This window comes from Rattus rattus, chromosome 7 (genome assembly GCF_011064425.1).
Source record: "Rattus rattus isolate New Zealand chromosome 7, Rrattus_CSIRO_v1, whole genome shotgun sequence".
NCBI classification, from domain to species: domain Eukaryota; kingdom Metazoa; phylum Chordata; class Mammalia; order Rodentia; family Muridae; genus Rattus; species Rattus rattus.
In genome coordinates, this window is record NC_046160.1 from 121,385,387 (window position 1) to 121,409,433 (window position 24,047).

The 24,047-nt window shown below is 42.1% G+C and overlaps 1 protein-coding gene across 1 annotated transcript; it reads right to left on the reverse strand.

The window, feature by feature from the left end:
• Positions 1-12,140: 12,140 nt before the first annotated feature.
• LOC116905887 (disintegrin and metalloproteinase domain-containing protein 20-like) lies at positions 12,141-14,623 on the reverse strand. Its single transcript, XM_032908875.1, has one exon. It carries the CDS (start codon positions 14,589-14,591, stop codon positions 12,336-12,338), a length of 2,256 nt encoding a protein of 751 aa, XP_032764766.1. The 5' UTR covers positions 14,592-14,623; the 3' UTR covers positions 12,141-12,335.
• Between the last annotated feature and the right edge of the window lie 9,424 nt (positions 14,624-24,047).

A 24,047-nucleotide genomic window follows, 5' to 3' on the forward strand; every position in this document is an offset into this window, starting at 1 on the left:
TCATCAAGGAAAAATCCACCAAGATGAACTCTCAATCCTAAATATCTATGCCCCAAATACAAGGGCACCTACATACATAAAAAGAAACCTTACTAAAGCTCAAAACACACATTGCACCTCACACAATAATGGTAGGAGATTTCAACACCCCACTCTCATCACTGGACAGGTCATGGAAAAAGAAATTAAACAGAGACGTAGACAGACTAAGAGAAGTCATGAACCAAATGGACTTAACAGATATTTATAGAACATTCTATCCTAAAGCAAAAGGATATACCTTCTTCTCAGCTCCTCCTGGTACTTTCTCCAAAATTGACCATATACTTGGTGAAAAAATGGGCCTCAACAGGTTCAGAAAGATAGAAATAATCCCATGCGTGCTATCAGACCACCACGGGCTAAGCTGGTCTTCAACAACAATAAGGGAAGAACGCCCACATATACATGGAAGTTGAACAATGCTGTACTCAATGATAACCTGGTCAAGGAAGAAATAAAGAAAGAAATTAAAGACTTTTTAGAATTTAATGAAAATGAAGGTACAACATACCCAAACTTATGGGACACAATGAAAGCTGTGTAAGAGGAAAACTCATATACTTAAGTGATCCCAAAAGTTCCACCAGAGAACTACTAAAGCTCATAAACAACTTCAGCCAAGTGGCTGGGTATAAAATTAACTCAAATAAATCAGTAGCCTTCCTCTACACAAAAGAGAAACAAGCCGAGAAAGAAATTAGGGAAATGACACCCTTCATAATAGACCCAAATAATATAAAGCACCTCGGTGTGACTTTAACCAAGCAAGTAAAAAATCTGTACAATAAGAACTTCAAGTCTCTTAAGAAAGAATTGAAGAAGACCTCAGAAGATGGAAAGATCTCCCATGCTCATGGATTGGCAGGATTAATATAGTAAAAATGGCCATTCTACCAAAAGCGATCTACAGATTCAATGCAATCCCCATCAAAATACCAATCCAATTCTTCAAAGAGTTAGACAGAACAATTTGCAAATTCATCTGGAATAATGAAAAACCCAGGATAGCTAAAACTATCCTCAACAATAAAAGGACTTCAAGGGGAATCAGTATCCCTGAACTCAAGCAGTATTACAGAGCAATAGTGATAAAAAACTGCATGGTATTGGTACAGAGACAGACAGATAGACCAATGGAGCAGAATTGAAGACCCAGAAATGAACCCACACACCTATGGGCACTTGATTTTTGACAAAGGAGCCAAAACCATCAAATGGAAAAAAGATAGCATTTTCAGCAAATGGTGCTGGTTCAACTGGAGGTCAACATGTAGAAGAATGCAGATCGATCCATACTTATCACCCTGTACAAAGCTTAAGTCCAAGTGGATCAAGGACCTCCACATGAAACCAGATACACTCAAACTAATAGAAGAAAAACTAGGGCAGCATCTCGAACACATGGGCACTGGAAAAAAATTTCCTGAACAAAACACCAATGGCTTATGCTCTAAGACCAAAAATCGACAAATGGGATCTCATAAAACTGCAAAGCTTCTGTAAGGCGAAGCACAGTGCGGTTAGGACAAAACGGCAACCAACAGATTAGGAAAAGATCTTTACTAATTCTACAACAGATAGAGGCCTTATATCCAAAATATACAAAAAACTCAAGAAGTTAGACCGCAGGGAGACAAATAACCCTATTAAAAAATGGGGTTCAGAGCTAAACAAAGAATTCACGTCTGAAGAATGCCGAATGGCTGAGAAACATCTAAAGAAATGTTCAACATCTTTAGTCATAAGGGAAATGCAAATCAAAAGAAACCTGAGATTTCACCTCACACCAGTGAGAATGGCTAAGATCAAAAACTCAGGTGACACAGCAAATGCTGGCGAGGATGTGGAGAAAGAGGAACACTCCTCCATTGTTGGTGGGATTGCAGACTGGTACAACCATTCTGGAAATCAGTCTGGAGGTTCCTCAGAAAATTGGACATTGAACTGCCTGAGGATCCAGCTATACCTCTCTTGGGCATATACCAAAAGATGCCCCAACATATAAAAAAAGACACGTGCTCCACTATGTTCATAGCAGCCTTTATTTATAATGGCCAGAAGCTGGAAAGAACCCAGATGCCCTTCAACGGAGGAATGGATACAGAAAATGTGGTACATCTACACAATGGAATATACTCAGCTATAAAAAACAATGACTTTATGAAATTCGTAGGCAAATGGTCGGAACTGGAAAATATCATCCTGAGTGAGCTAACCCAATCACAGAAAAACACACATGGTATGCACTCATTGATAAGTGGCTATTAGCCCAAATGCTTGAATTACCCTAGATGCATAGAACATATGAAACTCAAGACGGATGATCAAAATGTGAATGCTTCACTCCTTCTTTAAAAGGGGAACAAGAATACCTTTGGCAGGGAAGAGAGAGGCAAAGATTAAAACAGAGACCGAAGGAACACCCATTCAGAGCCTGCCCCACATGTGGCCCATACATATACAGTCACCCAATTAGACAAGATGGATGAAGCAAAGAAGTGCAGGCAGACAGGAACCGGATGTAGATCTCTCCTGAGAGACACAGCCAGAATACAGCAAATACAGAGGCTAATGCCAGCAGCATACCACTGAACTGAGAACAGAACCCCCGTTGAAGGAATCAGAGAAAGAACTGGAAGAGCTCGAAGGGGCTCGAGACCCCTCATGAACAACAATGCCAAGCAACCAGAGCTTCCAGGGACTAAGCCACTACCTAAAGACTATACATGGACTGACCCTGGACTCTGACCTCATAGATAGCAATGAATATCCTAGTAAGAGCACCAGTGTAAGGGGAAGCCCTGGGTCCTGCTAAGATTGAACCCCCAGTGAACGTGAATGTTGGGGGGAGGGGGGCAATGGGGGTAGGATGGAGAGGTGAACCCCCATAAAGAAGGGGAGGGGGAAGGTTTAGGGAGATGTTGGCCCAGAAACCACGAAAGGGAATAACACTCGAAATGTAAATAAGAAATACTTAAGTTAATTTAAAAAAAAAAAAAAAGGAAATAAACAAATCCCTTAAAGAAATACAGAAAATGCAATCAAATAGATGAGGTCTTTAAAGAACAAACAAATATATCCCTTAAAGGAAAATATAATTAAACAGGTGAAGAAAATGAATAAAACTATACAAGACTTGAAAGTGGAAATAGAAGCATCAAACACACACACACACACACACACACACACACACACACAAATTGAGGGTATCCTGGATATGGAAAATGCAAGGAAGAAAACAAAGAGACCAGGCACAAGCATAACCAACAGATTACAAAAGATCGAATAGATACAATAGAAGAAATTGATACATCAATCAAAGAAAATATTAAATCTGAAAAATTCTTTCCACACGGCATCCAAAAAATCTGGGATAAAATGAAAAGACCTAACCCAAGAGTTATAGGAATAAAAGAATGTGAAGAAGCCAAGCTCTAAAAACCAGAAAATATTTTCAACAAAGTCATAGAAGAAAAATTTCCCAACCTAAAGAAAGTGATGCCTATAAATGTACAAGCTTACAGAACACCAATTAGTCTCATCCAAGAATGAAAATCCCCCTGCTATATATAATAATCAAAACATGAAATCTACAGAACAAAGAAAGAATATTAAAAGCTGCAAGAGGAAAAAGCCAGGTAACAGAAAAGGGGGGATCAATCAGAATTACACCTGAATCCTCAACAAAAATTCTAAAAGCTAGAAGGTCCTGTTCAGATATCCTGCAACCTATTTTAAAAAGATGCTAACCTAGACTAATGTGACCAGAAAAACTCTTAATAGCCATAAATGGAAAACAGGATATTTCAAGAAAAAATTTTAAATACTATTTATCTACAAATCTAGCCCTACAGAAAATACTAGAAGGAAAATTGCAATCTAAGGAGGAAAAATACACCCAAGAAAAGGGAGGAAATAAGTAATTCCATACCAGCAAAAACAAAGCAAGGGGAACATACAGACACACTAACACTACCAACATCAAATAACAGGAATTAAAAAATCACTGGTCATTAATATCTCTTAACATCAATGAACTTAATTCCCCAATAAAAAGGCATAATGGATGTGAAAACAGGGTCCATCATTCTGCTGCATACAAGAAACACATCTCTGCAATAAAGATAGACATTACTTCAGAGTAAAGGGCTGAAAAAAATATTTTTTCAAAAAAAAAAAAAAGCAAGACCCAAGAAGCAAGCTGGAGTAGCCATTCTAATATCCAATAAAATAGACTGTCAATCAAAATTAATTAAAAGAGACAGGAAAGGACATTTCATACTCATCAAAGGAAAAAATATACAAAAACGATGTCTCATTTCTGAACATTTATACCCCAAGTACAAGGGCAACCACAATTGTAAAAGAAACATTGCTAGAGCTTAAATCATGCACCAAACCTCACACATTCATAGCGTGAGGCTTCAACATAGTTGGAGGCTTCAACACTCCACATTCACCAAACAATAGGTCATCAAAACAGAAACTAAACAGAGACATAATGAAACTAACTGAAATTATGACTGTCAAATGGACCTAATACATATCTATGGAACATTTTGCCCAAACACAAAAGAATATACAATCTTCTCAGCACCTCATGGAACCTTCTCTAAAATTGGCCATATAGTTGGTTACAAAGCAATACTCAACAGATACAAGAAAATTGAAATAATGCCTTGTATCCTATCAGATCACCATAGATTAAAGCTAGACTTCAACAACAGAAATAACAAAAAGCCTACAATCTCATGGAAATTGAACAAATCTCTACTCAATGACCTCTGGATGAGGAAAGAAATAAAGAAAGAAATTCTGAAGACTTTCTAGAATTCTAGGCACAATATACTCAAATTTAGGGAACACAGTGAAAGCAGTGCTAAGAGGAAAGTTCATAGCACCTAGTTCCTCCACAAAGAAATTAGAAAGTTTTCATTCCCTCCATTTAAAAGTACACCTGAAAGCTCTAGGGAAAAAAAGAAGCAAGAACACCAAAAAAGGAGTATAACGCGGGAAATACTCAAAATCAGAGCTGAAATCAATCAGTTAGAAACAAATTAAAACTGATCCCATGGGAAAGCACCTATCCCTCACATAATCAATGATATTTTCTTGCTCTTGCAGACAGGAGCCTAGCATGACTGCTCTCTGAGAGGCTCCAGCCAGGAGCTGACTGAAACAGATGCAGAGACCCACAACCAAACAGAGCTCAGGGACTCTTAAGGAAGTGTTGGAGGAAAGATTGAGGGCCCTGGAAGGAACAGAAGCTCCATTGGAAGACCAACATACTCAACTAACCTGGCCCTTTGTGGGCTCTCAGAGACTGAGCCACCAACCAAGGAACATACATGGGTTGACCTAGGTCCGCACACACATTTGCAGTAGATGCAGCTCTGCCTTCGTGTGAGTCTCCAACAACTGAAGCAGGAGCTAACCCCTAAAGTTGTTGCCTGTCTGTGGAATATGTTCTCCTAACTGAGCTGCCTTGTCTGGCCTCAGTGGAAGAGCATGTGCCAAGCCCTATAGAAACTTGATGTGCCAGGGTTGGGGAATACCCAGGTGGACCTCCACCCTTTCAGGGGAGAAGAGAAGGAAGGATGAAGAGAGGGATTTGTATGAGGGAGGATACCAGGAGGTGGGACAGCAATTGGGAGGTAAAGTGAGTAAATGAAAATAAAATTGAGAAGAGAAACTTGCCTAGAGCCCTCTGGACACAGGAACCTAGGAGCAGTCAGGGACAGGATCCTTCCAGTCTCGACCTGTGCCCAGAGCTGAAAGCCAGTCTCCAGGAGCTCTGACACACCTGACAACAGAAGTTAGGAGCACCACATCTGCTCCAAGCTCATGATCGTCCTCACTTGAGAGTTCAGCTCCTTTCTTTACGGGATCTGGGTACAGAGAGCTGTGGGACAGGGTCAGCTTCGGGTGCAGGCAGAAACCAGAAGCCAACAATTTCCAAATTATTATTTTAAATAATTTCATGAATTTGAAGAGTAGGAGCAGTCATGGAAACAGAGGTGGAAAAGGGAAGGATGGAAATGCTGGAAATATGGTGATCATGTATAAAATTCTCCAAAACTTAAAAAAAATAAATTAAAATATATTGACGATAATTCAAGGATTGTTAGAACTTTAGTAGCTTTAGAACTAATCGGCTTGCCCATGAAATTGATGTGTACATAAATGTCACAGACTTTTAGTCTGTACAACAGACAGCAGAGGACTACTAGATGACACAAGGTTAGAGGGCAATTATTTTCTTGTTCAGTGTCTCTATCCTCTGCTTCATGGCCATAGACCAAAGAAGAAAATCAGTACAAAGTGGTATCTTCCTGCTAATAGACATGCTTCTCAATGTCTTACATCCTAACATTTTCTCACGGATATTTAACATTCCCTAGCAACTGAACAACTGATTTTCATTGGGTTCAGTCAGAGGAGCTGTCCTTCAAGTCATACTCACTTTACAACCCTCTTTCTGTTGGTTAGTTTTATCAACTTGACACAAACCTATAGTCCCTTGTGAATAGGGAACCCCAACGAAGGAATGGCCTTTAGTAGATTAGTTAGTGGGGATGTCTGTGGGTTATTATCTTAACTGCTAATCTATGTAAAAGATCCAGGTCACTATGTGTGAGACCAAGGCAGGAAAAATATGCCTTGAAAGTTGAGATTTCTGTTTGTCATTAGCAGTTGAGTTCCTGTCTATAATGTTTGTCCTCCTACATGGTCAATTAAGGAAGCCCACTGTATTAAGTCCTTGCAAGGTTTGGTTTCTATTTGTAATTAAGGCTAAGTCCCTGTAATATAAACTGCAAAACATGTTTTTAACGGACACTAAACTTGATAACTTCATCAACATGATGCATGTCTCAGTCAGGGTTTCTATTCATGCACAGAACATCATGACCAAGAAGCAAGTTAGAGAGGAAATGGTTTATTCAGCTTACACTTCCACGTTGCTGTTCACCACCAAAGGAAGTCAGGACTGGAATTCAAGCAGGTCAGGAACTAGAAGTTGATGCAGAGGCCATGGAGAGATGTGACTTACTGGCTTGCTTCCCCTGGCTTGCTCAACTTGCTTTCTTATGGAACCTAAGACCACCAGCCCAGGGATGGTACCACCCTGGGCTGGTGGTCTTAGGTTCCATAAGAAAGCAAGTTCCCTCCACCTTGATCACTAGTTGAGAAAATGCCTTACAGCTGGATCTCATAGAGGCATTTTCTCAAGGGAGGCCCTTTTCTCCATGATAACTCCAGCTTGTGTTAAGTTGACACATAAAACCAGCCAGTAAAATGTATATTCTGTCTTTTCCCCTTCATTGTATTTTTTAACAATATCTAACAGCCAGCTATCTTGCCCCTGTACTTCTTCCCTTCCATAAAATGGACCTCAAGAAACCTTCTGGGACTGCTCTCTAAAATCCTTACTTAAGGAGAGACAGCCAAGGGGCACCCCAAAACTAAAGCTTGCTTCATTCAGACAGTTGTGGACTTGGTCTTCTCCTCACAATTCTCAGGTTCAACATACAGACAGTGACATCCCTTGTCAGATGTACCTGGACTGCCAACTGAGCACGTTAGAGGTAGCAAGGCAATTAGTGATACTCTTCTCTTATCTCTGCTTCAACTTCTGCCTTCAGTTCCTGCCTTGACTTCCTTCAACAACAGATGATGGTCTGTAAGCCAGATAAGCCCTTTCCTCCTCAAGTTGCTTTCAGTCATGGTGTTGATCACAGCAACAGGAAATCAAACCACGTGTTAGGCCCAGTTTTTTCATTGATTATGTGAGGGATTGGTGCTTTCCCATGGGATCAGTTTTAATTTGTTTCTAACTGATTGATTTCAGCTCTGATTTTGAGTATTTCCCGCGTTATACTCCTTTTTTGGTGTTCTTGCTTCTTTTTTTCCCTAGAGCTTTCAGGTGTACTTTTAAATGGAGGGAATGAAAACTTTCTAATTTCTTTGTGGAGGAACTTGGTGCTATGAACTTTCCTCTTAGCACTGCTTTCACTGTGTTCCCTAAATTTGAGTATATTGTGCCTAGAATTCTAGAAAGTCTTCAGAATTTCTTTCTTTATTTCTTTCCTCATCCAGAGGTCATTGAGTAGAGATTTGTTCAATTTCCATGAGATTGTAGGCTTTTTGTTATTTCTGTTGTTGAAGTCTAGCTTTAATCTATGGTGATCTGATAGGATACAAGGCATTATTTCAATTTTCTTGTATCTGTTGAGTATTGCTTTGTAACCAACTATGGCCAATTTTAGAAAGGTTCCATGAGGTGCTGAGAAGATTGTATATTCTTTTGTGTTTGGGGCAAAATGTTCCATAGATATGTATTAGGTCCATTTGACAGTCATAATTTCAGTTAGTTTCATTATGTCTCTGTTTAGTTTCTGTTTTGATGACCTATTGTTTGGTGAATGTGGAGTGTTGAAGCCTCCAACTATGTTGAAGCCTCACGCTATGAATGTGTGAGGTTTGGTGCATGATTTAAGCTCTAGCAATGTTTCTTTTACAATTGTGGTTGCCCTTGTACTTGGGGTATAAATGTTCAGAAATGAGACATCGTTTTTGTATATTTTTTCCTTTGATGAGTATGAAGTGTCCTTTCCTGTCTCTTTTAATTAATTTTGATTGAAAGTCTATTTTATTAGAATGGCTACTCCAGCTTGCTTCTTGGGTCTTGGTTTTTTTTTTCTTTTTTGGAAAAAATATTTTTTCAGCCCTTTACTCTGAAGTAATGTCTATCTTTATTGCAGAGATGTGTTTCTTGTATGCAGCAGAATGATGGACCCTGTTTTCACATCCATTATGCCTTTTTATTGGGGAATTATGCTCATTGATGTTAAGAGATATTAATGACCAGTGATTTTTTAATTCCTGTTATTTGATGTTGGTAGTGTTAGTGTGTCTGTATGTTTCCTCTACACTACATATCAAAATTTACCTAGTTCTTCTTATTTATACTTTCCTGGGTGCCAGTCTGCTACAAGGAACATCTCCTGAAACACACCGATACTGTCTTTATAAGAGCATCTCCGCCTACTTGGGAACGTCCATCACAATTGGGCCAGTAAACAGTTGGCTTTCCCTCCCGAAAGAACTGGGTAGGAAGGATCACTAGAACATCATCTGAGTTTCCAGCCACTACTCCAGGCCATTTCTATGTAGTTTATTTCCATAATTACAAGTAGCTTAAGGAGTCTTAGGAAGTGCTAGAATGCTGGCTTAGGGAGGTTAACTGACAGGGACAACACCTATGTGGCCATGCTGACTGCAGACCCACCAGCATGGCTGCTGTCAAATCACTGGTATACTTGCCCATAAGTCCCACTCTTGTTCTGTAAGGAAGCATAATAAACTCACTAGTTCTCCCATTGCAAACTTTGGTGGAATCAAACCTTGGTTTGTCATTGGGTTTTGGGAGGCATGCCAACCTAAGGCTTCCTCTGGGGTTCTAATGTATGGAGGAGGAACTTACTTGGCAAAGTCAGTAATAGTTTGGTATCCCAGCCATGGGGGACCTTTTTCCTGGGGTTGTGACCCCAGGTTTAGAGAAGGGATATGTAATTCCTTGTCTAAAACCAGGAATATGCTTAGCAAAGCCAGTAATGGTCTAGGGCTAGGGCTTTAAGGACATTGAAATTTTTGGATCTTGGAAACTCACCTCTTCCCAAGGTATCAGTCCAAAGGCCACTGTGTGCTCAGTCCTGTGTTCCCTTTGTACAACATTTCTTGATTAAGCTCCTGGTAATTTTGTCTCATTTCTGCTGATTGTCGCATTTTCCCTTGCAAACTTTATATAATACACTATATTTCTTTTAAAAAAAACTTCCTTTGTATAAGGAATCAGCTTATAAAAGATATTCGATCAAAATGTTGCTACTGCCAGATTGTCCAGTGTTGTTTGAACAGAGAAGCTGACCCTGAACCTAGAATTTGTCCCTCCCATGTCAAAATCAGTGTGTTTCCTTCAAAACATCTTCAACTGGGTCTCAAAGCCTGAAGAGATGATTGTTCCTACTCCAGAACACATTTTCCTGAAGGTAATTGGACAATTACCCTTCCTTTAGTTAAAAAGTAGCATGTTTATGCCTTCCTTTATTATGCATACACACACACACACACACACACACACACACACACACACACACACACACACACACTTTCCTGTCTTATTTTCTCATTCCAGTCTTCCCACCTAGGACCCTGTCACTAAAAACTGCCCTGCTGGTCCAGATTAATTGGAACCTTAAAAGGAAGGGGAAATGTTGTTTATGACTCCCTTAGGGAAAAATTTTTACAACACGGTCCCCTGTGGTCAGTCCATGCACATCCGTCACAGCTTTTGTAGCTCTGGTTAGCTATATTATGCCATATGAACTCAACTTTGCATATATATCCTGCACACCTATATATTCAAGGAAGGGAAGAGTTTGAGGTGAACCTTAGGTCTGGTTTAAAAACCAGTTAGTGGACTTCAGGATCTCCAGAGGAATGAATTCCCGACTTGCAACATGTTCAGGGAGCTCCACATTGACGCCAAAAAGAAAAGAAAAAAAAAGTCAATTCCATTTCTCTGCTTTATACTTCTTGCTTGGTGACCCAGTGGTAGCTTTTATGTTGCCAGAATTTTCTTTGCAGGGGTTAAGAATTATTAGGAAGTGCAGGATCACAGGAAACAGTCACTAGGGTGTGCTCCAAATTCTGACAGTACTAGGGTGAGAATTATCTCTTGACAATGCTAGAGAAAACATGAGGATGAACAGTGGAGAAAGGAGTAGTGAGACAGACTCCAGTCAAATGCTGTGGACAACTGTACTTCATTTTCAATGTACTTTTTAAAGATTTATTTTTTGTATGAGAGTACACTGTAGCTGTCTTCAGACACACCAGATCCCATTATAGATGGCTGGGAGCCACCATGTGGTTGCTGGGAACTCAGGACCTCTGGGAGAGCAGTCAGTGCTCTTAGCCACTGAGCCATCTCTCCAGCCCCCAGTGTACTTTTATACATACATGGAGCAAAAATAATGATCCAAAGAAAGTTATTTGAGTTCAGAAAAATATGTGGACAAAAATTCATTGAGCACATTAACAGAACAGCCCTTTCCCTAAATTCCTTCAGGATAAACTAGTTTTAAACACAATTGTCTGGCCTGCGTGCACACATGCACACACACACACACACACACACACACACACACACACACACACACACTTTCCTGTCTTCTTTATTTTCTCATTATGGTCCTCCCACCCAGGACCCTGTCACTAAAAAATGGCCAAATCCCATTACAGATAGTTGTGAGCCACCATGTGGTGGCTGGGAATTGAACTCAGGACCTCTGGAAGAGCAGATAATGCTCTTACCTAGCATAGATAGATAGATCAATAGATAGATAGATAGATAGATAGATAGGATAGATAGGTAGATAGGTATAGATAGATAGATAGATAGATAGATATAGAGATAGATAGAGATAGATAGACATATGCATAATATATACAATCACAGGGAACACAAAAGGCAGAAGGTCATATGCAGATTCAGGGCACACTGATAACAGAGTCTATGTTCAGTGCACTCAGAGTCTTCTTCCGGGAGACTCAGTGTATCCTTTCACAAGACTGGGTTCCTGGCTGTGCCCTGTCAGTGGAACTCTAGAAAGGCTGTTTTCATGAAGTTGTAGTAGCATACTTAGTGAGCCAAGGCATTGTTAACGGTGATGTTCTAAATATCAGTTCTATGGCTTAATATGAGGTGATGCTTCTATGCTCCTATAACACTTCCTCAACTGGGTCCTAAGTCTGTCTTCACTCCACTCATTCGTCTAATAAGCAACAATCCTGAAAATCCTATCACAAGCTACAGGAGAGCAGACCGCCGAAAAACATGGTGATAAAGAGCCATGTTTTACAAAGATACCATAAATATGTCCTTAAAAGAAATGTACACAAACTTCCAGTGATCCTGAGACCAGAGGCCTAAGGCTAGGAACCAGTGATGGTTCACAGTCTCCTCCTGCTATCAGAGGAGCAAGCTTGGTGCAGTTCCTAATGACTTATCTAGCGTACAGAATCAAAAGTACCAGTTTGCGGTTTTGAAAGATTTATTCGAGTGTGAGCATCAGTAACCCACCAATGTCAGGTGGTATCCAAATCCAAAACCTTTTGTATCCCCACGATATAGATGAAGGCTCTCCAGAACTGTGGACTGGAGTTCTACCTTGTCCCCTCTTGACATGCATTTTTGCATTCTCTTTATCTTACGAGGGCCTCGTTCATTTTTAAGTCCCCTTGGCTTGTGCAGCACGCAGAGCAGCTTGCAAGTCTTCAAACTTATAGACCTTAATAACTCCTGCGCGAGTGGCCACTCCAAAGAGCAGTGAGACAATGAATAAATAAAGACGACCAAAGAGCATTCTTAAATATAACAGTGGTTCTCTGCTCTGTTTTATTTTGCGCCTTTCCTTCGGAGGGGACCCACTGTCCGTGCTCCCGCTAGGCCCCTCCTCTTTGCACAGAGGAGGTTTCCAACCTAAATGACAATGGCAACGCCGATAATTATTACACACTCCTCTAAAGTTGCATTTTTCTGGGGTGCAGTCATAATCCAACCGAGATAAGCTTCCATTGCAAGATCCTCGATCGCAGAATTTAGTTTGGGAGCAAGGGGTACCATGTCTCACCCGTCCAGCATCCGTTGATTCTGTCCCACGATGTTCATCAAGCCCAAAGCAGGTAAACCCAGAGATAACCGATTGATGGAATGAAACATGTTCCTGCAGGTATGGAAGATTGGTGACGTTGGTACACTGCAGCCTTCCACACAGTTTATCACGATCAGAGCAAGCATTAAACGTGAGACTCTCTTGTGCTCTAGTGCAGTGCCCAAATCGAAACCGTTGTTTGTTGATGTCATAGCACTTGATATTAGCACCACTAGCACTCACACCAAAGATTTCCTTGCACTGCACATTGCGATCTGTGCAGTTGCCTTTATAGCAGTACCCCTCTTCTGAGCATGGCGTCCCATCTTGAAGATAAGTGTCTGAAGGGCAAAAGACACTAGTCCCACTACAGTATTCTGGCAGATCACATATGTTCTGGATAGGTCTGCAGAGTGTCCCGGAAGGACTGTGGGTGCAGTTTGCACAGCATAATTCTTTATCACAAATGCTACCAGCAGTTAACTTGCAATTACTTCCGCAGCAGGGATCTGCGTAACATGCCTTATGTGAGCCACAGTCGCACTGCTCACCGAGATCTATCTTGAAGTTTCCACAAAACCTGTAGGTTCTTGTTATATTATGATAAACATGGTGGTCATAGAAAAGGCATGACATTGTACCAGGGGTATTCAGTATCTGGTTTATCTGCACAAGGGAGCAATTGCTGAAAGCATCTGTTATTTCAGGGTTTTTGTACATAATGCAAGTGGTCCTTCTGTGGCAGATGCAGTAAGTCTCATCATCAGTTTTTATACCTAAAGACATGGCAACACGATTGGTGATCATAGCAGATAGAGCTAGAAAACTTCGTCTGTGTTGACCAACAATCGTCAGGCCTGCAGGAGTACATAAACTCTGTTCAACTGGATGAAAGTCGTGATCCGAGGGCCCATCTCTATTAACTACGGTTGATGCATCAGGCCTCCACCGATTAAAAAAGTTTGACACATAATAGTTATAAATAGAGCCCCCTGGTACCCTATAATCTAGTGAAAATGGATCGCTCTCGGTAAACACAGTTAAGAGAATAGCATAGTACCGCATATGGATAGTGATCAGAAAGCTGTCCGTTATACTAAGGAGATCAAACAAATACCTGGCCGCAGTATCAATGTTGTTGCTTTCCTTATATATAGAATTAGTTGCTTGGAATTGGCCTTTTATAGCAGCTGGATGTGAAGCGTAGTTCTTACTAGACATTCTGGGAGTTCCATTGGCATACTCTGTCCTGGATGAGGGAGGACCTGTATTAAGGTTCAGGCGTTTCCATGTGTTTGTAGGCCCTGTTGCATCAGGCTCTGATACTATCTGAGAAACAATGTGTTCAAACCCCTGTGAATCATTGAGGGGTTTGATTTCATAGGCAAGGTCATCCAACATCATGATCCCTTCCAGGCCTCCATAGCAAGTATTCACAGTGACCATGGATTGAGGGATTCCCTCTAGGTAGCCAAAATAGTAACAATCTACAGGGAAAAAAGGGTAATCCATCTGTAAGGCTCCTTGGTCATCCTGAGTTGTCAGCAACAAGTGTCTGGGCCAAATTAGTGTCTTTCTTCGTAGGTGGATGATATGTCTCTGGCCCCTAAAACGTAAGCTATAGGAGAGCCGTCCTTGTGTTTGAATTCCTTTGCTGTGGTAGATCTCCTTCCGAGGAATAACCACCTCTGATGAGATGTAGCGCCAAGTGGGGTGGCCTTCAGAACACCGGACTGGAACCAGGAGGAGCAGCCAGAGTGCAAAGAGCAAGAGGAGGACCCTGGGGACCACAGATCTTTCCACTAGCTTCATACCCCAGGTCAGAGATAACATCCTGGGTGAAGCTATATTCCTCTGCTGTGGCCACTGCCTGGTCTAGGAAATACTGACAAAAAGACTGGCAAAGAGCCTCCTCGGGCTCCCAACCCTAGTGGTTACCCAGACAACTTGAGTTAGGTAATAGTCATTGGGCGTGGCAGGAGTTGAGTCTGAATGTGTTAGCTGAGATTAAGGCTAACTAGGGATATCTATAAATGTCCCTGGGCAAGAATGGTCAGAAGAAACAGGGTTGTCTCTCTGACAGGCTCAATCCTTTATTTTTTGAAATACAAAGTATCATTTCCACACTTCCCATTCCATGAATGTATTTGGTTCCCAAATGTTACTCTGGGTCTGTTTCTAGGAGTCCATTTTTCTCTTTTTATTTGGCTCATATTTCTCACAATTTTTTTGTTGGTTTATTTGGTTTGTTTTGTTTTTGGAAGTTAGAAGTAAGTACTGTCTATATTAGCCTTTTAGCTATAAATGCTTATTTCATTCTTCTGAAATATTTTATTTGAGTTTTAATTAAACTGTTTAGAAATCATTTTATCCTTTTGGATTTTGCTTAAATGTTTGGGGATTTCTTCATGTTAATATTGTGTTAATGTTTCTCCAATATTATGAAACCTGAGAATTCTATTTGGATACCTCTGAACTCTAGAAAAGAAATTTTAAATACCGTCTCTTGTGAACATATTTTATCTCTGACCCTGTCTGAGCCCAAACTTCCTGTCCAACCTTTAGTATGTTTCTCTCCTGACCATTGGGATTTCTTCAAGCATGCAGGCTGATGGGTACCAGCAGACACTGTAGGTATGAACGTCTAAGAAGTATGCCACACAACCAACAGATTGGGAAAAGATCTTTACCAATCCTACAACAGATAGAGGCCTTATATCCAAAATATACAAAGAACTCAAGAAGTTAGACCGCAGGAAAACAAATAACCCTATTAAAAAAGGGGTTCAGAGCTAAACAAAGAATTCACAGCTGAGGAATGGCTGAGAAACACCTAAAGAAATGTTCAACATCTTTAGTCATCAGAGAAATGCAAATCAAAACAATCCTGAGATTTCACCTCACACCAGTGAGAATGGCTAAGATCAAAAACTCAGGTGACAGCAAATGCTGGCGAGGATGCGGAGAAAGAGGAACACTCCTCCATTGTTGGTGGGGTTGCAGACTGGTACAACCATTCTGGAAATCAGTCTGGAGGTTTCTCAGAAAATTGGACATTGAACTGCCTGAGGATCCAGCTATCCCTCTCTTGGGCATATACCCAAAAGATGCCCCAACATATAAAAAAGACACGTGCTCCACTATGTTCATTGCAGCCTTATTTATAATAGCCAGAAGCTGGAAAGAACCCAGATGCCCTTCAACAGAGGAATGGATACAGAAAATGTGGTACATCTACACAATGGAATATTACTCAGCTATCAAAAACGACTTTATGAAATTCATAAGCAAATGGTTGGAACTGGAAAATATCATCCTGAGTGAGCTAACCCAATCACAGAAAGACATACATGGTATGCACTCATTGATAAGTGGCTATTAGCCCAAACGCTTGAATTACCCTAGATGCCTAGAACAAATGAAACTCAAGACGGATGATCAAAATGTGAATGCTTCACCCTTCTTTAAAAGGGAACAAGAATACCCTTGGCAGGGAAGAGAGAGGCAAAGATTAAAACAGAGACTGAAGGAACACCCATTCAGAGCCTGCCCCACATGTGGCCCATACATATACAGCCACCCAATTAGATAAGATGGATGAAGCAAAGAAGTGCAGACCAACAGGAGCCGGATGTAGCTCGCTCCTGAGAGACACAGGCAGAATACAGCAAATACAGAGGCGAATGCCAGCAGCAAACCACTGAACTGAGAATAGGACCCCTGTTGAAGGAATCAGAGAAAGAACTGGAAGAGCTTGAAGGGCTCGAGACCCCATATGTACAACAATGCCAAGCAACCAGAGCTTCCAGGGACTAAGTCCCTACCTAAAGACTATACTGACCCTGGACTCTGACCTCATAGGTAGCAATGAATATCCTAGTAAGAGCACCAGTGGAAGGGGAAGCCCTGGGTCCTGCTAAGACTGAACCCCCAGTGAACTAGACTGTTGGGGGAGGGCGGCAATGGGGGGGAGGGTGAGGAGGAACACCCATAAGGAAGGGGAGGGGGGGGGGGATGTTTGCCCGAAACCGGAAAGGAATAACACTCGAAATGTATATAAGAAATACTCAAGTTAATAAAAAAAAAAAAAAAAAAAAAAAGAAGTATGCCACAAGCTTTTTGCCCATGTCCATCAACAGTGCTTTCATGTCTCATTTTCGTTGAAGGAAAAGCAACCTCTGAGTTTTCTCTAAGAAGCTCATTAACGAAAAGGGTAGAAGACTCACCAGAGCCCTATACACGCGATCGAGGTCTACAGCCACAAAGATAGGTTGCCCGGCAGCACGAACTTTATATAATGGGAGAAAAAAATGGGGGAGGAGGGTGATCAATTTACCTCCTCTCAAAAGTATATATCTCATCAAACCGTACAGGGGAAAACTCTGCAGGACTACTGGAATAGATCATACTGCACCTTCTTGATTCTCCAAGCACCTTTCCTGCTCACCCCCAGGAACCTCATGAATAAGACTCTGCTGCCCCCTTGTGCTCAAGAGCATTACTGCACCTGACACCCACAGGAGGCTCTTAGGGAAGAAAGGGAGGAAGTGGCTCAGTCCCTATCTGGTTATGGTAAGAGGAGATAAATGCCTTCTCATTAATTAAAGTGAGAGGGATCATGTGCTCGATCATTGGTGACCGTCTTGGGGACATGGGCTTTTACTGCAGTTTGGAAAAGGCTTCTCAAGGCTTATGACCCCGTTGTCATCATTCTGAGGTTCTGTGTACCACTAGGCTGGACTCCCATGTCCTACATGGACATAGGACAACATCAAGCACAAGGAGGTTTTATGACTAAAGTGAAAGGCACAGATGGGGCTTCTAAACAACTAGGAAGTACCAGGGCCATCCTCTCTAGCCACCAGAGTATAGAACCTTATGGAGTCAGGTTACAAAGCGTCTTCAGGACCCTAGCACTGATTATAGAGCATATCTCAGATGCCTCCTGCTGACCAGAGGTATCTTTGCACTATCTGCCTAGCCATATGCAGAAAATGGGCCCCACATAGCCATGTGGACTTTCAGGTACAGGTGACCAAAAAACAGAGAGAGAGAGGTGAGAGAAAGGGGGGGGAGAGAGAGACACAGAGAGAGAGAGACAGAGACAGACAGAGACAGAGAGAGAGAGAGAGACAGAGAGAGAGAGAGACAGAGAGAGACAGAGACAGAGACAGACAGAGACACAGAGAAACAGAGACAGAGAGACAGAGAGAGACAGAGAGAGAAAGAGAAGAGGGAGTGAGAAGGAGAAAGAAGGAGAGAGGGAGGGAGGGGACAGAGAGAAAGGACAGGGAGAAGGAGAGGGAGAGGGAGATGGAGAGGGAGAGAGAGAGAAAGAGAGAGAGAGAGAGAGAGAGAGAGAGAGAGTTCCAACCCCTGACCTCTAATAACCCCAGCACAAGTGTTCACATATCATAAAGGGGTTGGGATATAAATAAATATAAATACTGGTGAAAATCTTGGGGCTAAATCTGGAGCCTTCACAACGGTTTCAAAGTCTCAGTACTGACTAAAACCTTCCACAGGCCCATTTCCACCTTCCTCTGAGCACATCATTGTGAAATTTGAAGGTACCAAATTCCCTGCTAGGTATGTTTTGAAAGACCTCCAACTTTATGCCCTCATCTTCCACTTCCCCATCTAGGCTCTGGTCCCCCAAATCTGATGTCTTCTCAGTGATGCTGGCCCTGCCTACTCCACAGCTACAAACCTTTCCCTGTAATGAGCTTCCTGCTAAGGTATCCTCCTGAATCCATCCACCTTAAGCAGATGCTTCGCTTATTTTTTTCCCCTCTGTTTCCATAGGACAAAGAAAGGGTGGGCAAGCAGAAGCTGAGGCATCTCACCTCACCCCAAGCACCATCTAAATGCTAAATTTGCTCCCTTGTTTCCAGCAGTGCAACCTCAGGAATCTTTAATTCATTTGTCTTAGAGGGCCACATGTGCTATAGTGTTATAAAGACGAGATTTAATGCATTAATGATTCCCAGCAAGCCACTCAAACAAGCCAGTAACATTTATCAGTCATTCCCATGAAACAGTTGAAGCATCTTCCTGCTCTACTCTTGCATTTCCCAGGGCACCTCTGGGATCACAGAAGCTGTCTTGTTTTCCAGCCAGAAAAAAAAAACCCTCCAGTCAATCCACAGAAAGGCAGAAATATGCAGAACCTTATAGAAGAACAAGAGTCCTTGACTGACTCAGCAGGGCAGCCTAAGCAAGCAGCTTCCTCTGGATCCAGTCTCTGGCTGTACTCACTCACACAGGGTCCAGAAGTCTAGAGATGCCTGCAGCAGCAAGGTTCTGATTATACCTCAGTCTCACAGCTCAGTCACTTTGCATGATTCCCCACAGCAAACCACAACCAATGCAGTTGTCACCCTTGAGGCAAGCCCGTCCTCAGTGATGCCTGGGAAACACTGCCCATTTGCATTGCTCATGCCCTCTCTCAGCACACATAAACTCCCCCCAAACTCCTTCACAGAAAAAACCAAAGTTAAGCACAACTTAAAGTAATATGAAGCTGTGTCCTATAGCATTGCCAAGAATATCCCAGCTGTTAAAATCTAGCTGTGCAGTACAGAGAACAACCTAATACCTAATCCCCAATCTTGGGACATCTGTTGAAGATGTTTTCAATTATGAATTCCTATCTGGCCCACAGCACTCTGCACCCAAATCCCATGAAGGAGAGAGCTGGACTTTCAGAAGTGTGGGCAATCCTGAGAGCTCTCAAGGGAGACCAACACTTCTGCTTACATTCCTGGCCCAGGAGGAACCCACCTGGAGTCCTATGACACAGGAACCTAGGAGCAGCAGGGACAGGATTATTCTGGTCTCTGCCTGCACCCAGAGCTGAAACTCAGGCTCCAGGATTTCTGACACCCCTGAGAGCAGAGGTAGTACCACCATTTCTGCTCTAAGGGACTCACCAGTAGACCTCAGGACACAGAAACTCAGGATCAGACTGGGACAGGGTCCTTGTGGTTTATGCCTGTAACAAGGCCTGACCCAGTCTCACAGCTCTCTGTACTCAGATCCCATGGGGGAGAGAGATGGTCTCCCAGAGTGCTGACACACAGGATTACAGGAGAGTCAAGCCACTGTCAGAAACAGCAAAAAAGCTAACACCAGAGAAAACCAGATTGCCAGAGGCAAGCCCAGAAGCCTAAGCAACAGAAACCAAGACTACTTGGCATCATCAGAGGCCAGTTCTCCCATCAAAATGAATACTGGATAGCCCAACACACTAGAAAAGATTTGATGATGATAGACTTTAAGAAGGACATAAATGACTCCCTTAAAGAAATACAGGACAACACAGATAAACAAGTAGAAGTCCTTAAAGAGAAAACACAAAATTACAGGAAAAAAAAAAGATGTGAATGAATTGAACAAAGCAATCCAGGATCTAAAAATGGAAATAGAAACAATAAAGAAATCACAAAGGGGGACAGCCCTGGAGATAGAAAACCTAGGGAAAAGATCATGAATCATAGACATAAGCATCATCAACAGAATACAAGAGATAGAAGAGAGAGTCTCAGAAACAGAAGATACCATTTAAAAAATGACACAACCATCAAAAAAAGTAAAACAAAAAAAGCTCCTTACCCAAAACATACAGGAAATCCAGGACACAATGAGAAGATCAAAGCTAAGTATAATAGGTATAGTAGAGAGGGAAGATTCCCAACTGAAAGGGTCAGTAAATATCAACAAAATTATAGAAGAAAACTTCCCTACCTTAAGAGAGAGATGCCCAATGGTTGGAACTGGAAAATATCATCCTGAGTGAGCTAACCCAATCACAGAAAGACATACATGGTATGCACTCATTGATAAGTGGCTATTAGCCCAAATGCTTGAATTACCCTAGATGCATAGAACACATGAAACTCAAGACGGATGACCAAAATGTGAATGCTTCACTCCTTTTTAAAAGGGGAACAAGAATACCCTTGGCAGGGAAGAGAGAGGCAAAGATTAAAACAGAGACTGAAGGAACACCCATTCAGAGCCTGCCCCACATGTGGCCCATACATATACAGCCACCCAATTAGACAAGATGGATGAAGCAAAAGAAGTGCAGACCGACAGGAGCAGGATGTAGATCGATCCTGAGAGACACAGCCAGAATACAGCAAATACAGAGGCGAATGCCAGCAGCAAACCACTGAACTGAGAATAGGACCCCGTTGAAGGAATCAGAGAAAGAACTGAAGAGCTTGAAGGGGCTTGAGACCCCATATGTACAACAATGCCAAGCAACCAGAGCTTCCAGGGACTAAGCCACTACCTAAAGACTATACATGGACTGACCCTGGACTCTGACCTCATAGGTAGCAATGAATATCCTAGTAAGAGCACCAGTGGAAGGGGAAGCCCTGGGTCCTGCAAGACTGAACCCCAGTGAACTAGACTGTCGGGGAGGGCGGCAATGGGGGAGGGTGGGGAGGGGAACACCCATAAGGAAGGGGGAGGGAAGGATGTTTGCCCGAAACCGAAAAGGAATAACACTCAAAATGTATATAAGAAATACTCAAGTTAATAAAAAAAAAAAAAGAGAGAGAGAGAGAGAGAGAGAGAGAGAGAGAGAGATGCCCATGAACATACAAGAAGCCTACAGAACTCCAAATAGATTGGACCTGAAAAGAAATTTCTCCCGTCACATAATAGTCAAACCATCAAATGCACAAAAAGAAAGAATATTAAAAGCAGTAAGGGAAAAAGATCAACTAACATATAAAGGCAGACCTATCCGAATTACACTAGATTTCTCAACAGAGACTATGAAAGCCAGAAGATCCTGGGCAGATGTCATACAGACCCTAAGAGAACACAAATGCCAGCCCAGACTACTGTATCCAGCAGAACTCTCAAGTAACATACATGGAGAAACCAAGGTATTCCACGACAAAATCAAATTTACACAAATTCAGCTCTATAAAAACATCAGACACAACAGCATCTCTGCTAAAAGGTGAATCCCTAAGACACACAATGTACCCAAAGACAGCAACACGGATGGGTCACTTGGGAGTCAGGGGAGCTTGTATCAAGTAAGAGTGTTGCACAGTGGGTTTTTGCTATTTTAACAGAGACAAAGGCACTGATTCCACACACACATACCCAAAACATAGCAGCACAAGGACCCTTAAATAACATCTACAGGGTTGGGGATTTAGCTCAGTGATAGAGCGCTTGCCTAGCAAGCGCAAGGCCCTGGATTCGGTCCCCAGCTCCAATAAAAAAAGAAAAAAATATCTACAGAAGGAAGCTATCAAATAACCACTGAGCTGAGATGTCTGAAATATGGTAATATAGAAAGACAGGCCAAAGAAGCTCCTGTGTTGTAACCACAAATGGGAAGCTGTGGATCTCCAACACCTTACAAGCACATGGTGCCAATCTGCTATGACAGGGGAAGCACATTCATGCAAAGGCTTCCAGGCTATGCATGAATGGTGTGGGACTCTACAGGTCATCAAGGGATTGAGGTGGGCACGTGTGGGAAATGCATATACTTTATATAACTACCTTGCATTTATAACATATACACAGCAGCTGATCCTGGTACCTACCTTGTGTAACTGTTGCTGTAATACAAATTGAGTCCGGGGGCTTGTGTTTGAAAGGTAAATTCCTTATGGTTCAGCTGCGATTCCAGTCCACATTCATCACCCTGGAATAGGATTTTTTTTCCTAGCTGCTTAACTTGAAGCTCTCGGTTTTTTTTTTATTTTTTTTTATTGGATATTTTTTATTTACATCTCAAATGTTATTCCCTTTCCCGGTTTACCAGCCATAAGTCTCCTATCCCATTCCCCTCTCCTTCTATGAGGGTGTTCCCCATCCCCAACCCCCCCCTTCACACACCCTCAACATTCTCCTGCACTGAGGGGTCCAGCCTTGGCAGGACCAAGGGCTTCTCCTCCCATTGGTGCCCAACTTGCCATCCTCTGCTACATATGCAGCTGGAGCCATGGGTCTGTCCATGTTTACTCTTTGGATGGTGGATTGGTCCTTGGGAGCTCTGGTTGATTGGTATTGTTGTCCTTATGGGGTTGCAAGCCCCTTCAGCTACTTCAAACCTTCCTCTAACTCCTCCAATGGGGACCCCATTTCAGTTCAATAGTTTGCTGCATGCATTTGCCTCTGTATGTGCCATTTTAAAAGTTAATGTAGACATCAGAGAATTAGGAGGATGGACTGAAGGGCAGACCTGCAGAAATTCTCCAGAATGTAGGGCTCCAAAGCAGCAAGCAGAACTTGCCTGACAAGAGAGCAAGGAGAAAGCTCAGCAGAACCTTCCTGACAGTGCTACTGTGCCACACTGAAAGCATGCTATGTCAGCAATGAACTCCAAATATACCCCCAAGATCCTCTGCATAAAAATGTCACACAGAATCAAAGCTGCAACAGCCCAAAACGGGAAACAGAATACATGCCCATCCATATACCCAAAAAGATGCCCCAACATATAAAAAGACAAATGTTCATCGCAGCCTTATTTATAATAGCCAGAAGCTGGAAAGAACCCAGATGCCCTTCAACAGAGGAATGGATACAGAAAATGTGGTACATCTACACAATGAATATTACTCAGCTAAAAACAATGACTTTATGAAATTCTTGGTTGGAATTGGAAAATATCATCCTGAGTGAGCTAACCTAATCACAGAACGACATATATGGTATGTTCATTGATAAGGGCTATTAGCCCAAATGCTTGAATTACCCAGATGCCTAGGACAAATGAAACTCAAGACGGATGAAAATGTGAATGCAGATCGCCCTGAGAGACACAGCCCAGAATACAGCAAATACAGAGGCGTATGCCAGCAGGAAACCACTGAACTGAGAACAGAAAGGAATCAGAGAAAGAACTGGAAGAGCTTGAAGGGGCTTGAGACCCCATATGAACAACAATGCCAAGCAACCAGAGCTTCCAGTAACTAAGCCACTACCCAAAGACTATACATGGACTGACCTGTCTGACCTCATAGGGTAGCAATGAATATCCTAGTAAGAGCACCAGTGGAAGGGGGAAGCCCTGGGTCCCCCAAGACTGAACCCCAGTGAACTAGACTGTTGGGGAGAGAAGCAATGGGGAGGGTTGGGAGGGGGAACACCCATAAGGAAGGGAGGGGAGGGGATGTTTGTCAAACCGAAAGGGAATAACACTTAAATGTATATAAGAAATACTCAAATGCCCATCAAAGGAACTATAGACAAAATATGAAGAGGAAAGAATTATAAGAGAAGAGTATGACACAGAACAGCCTT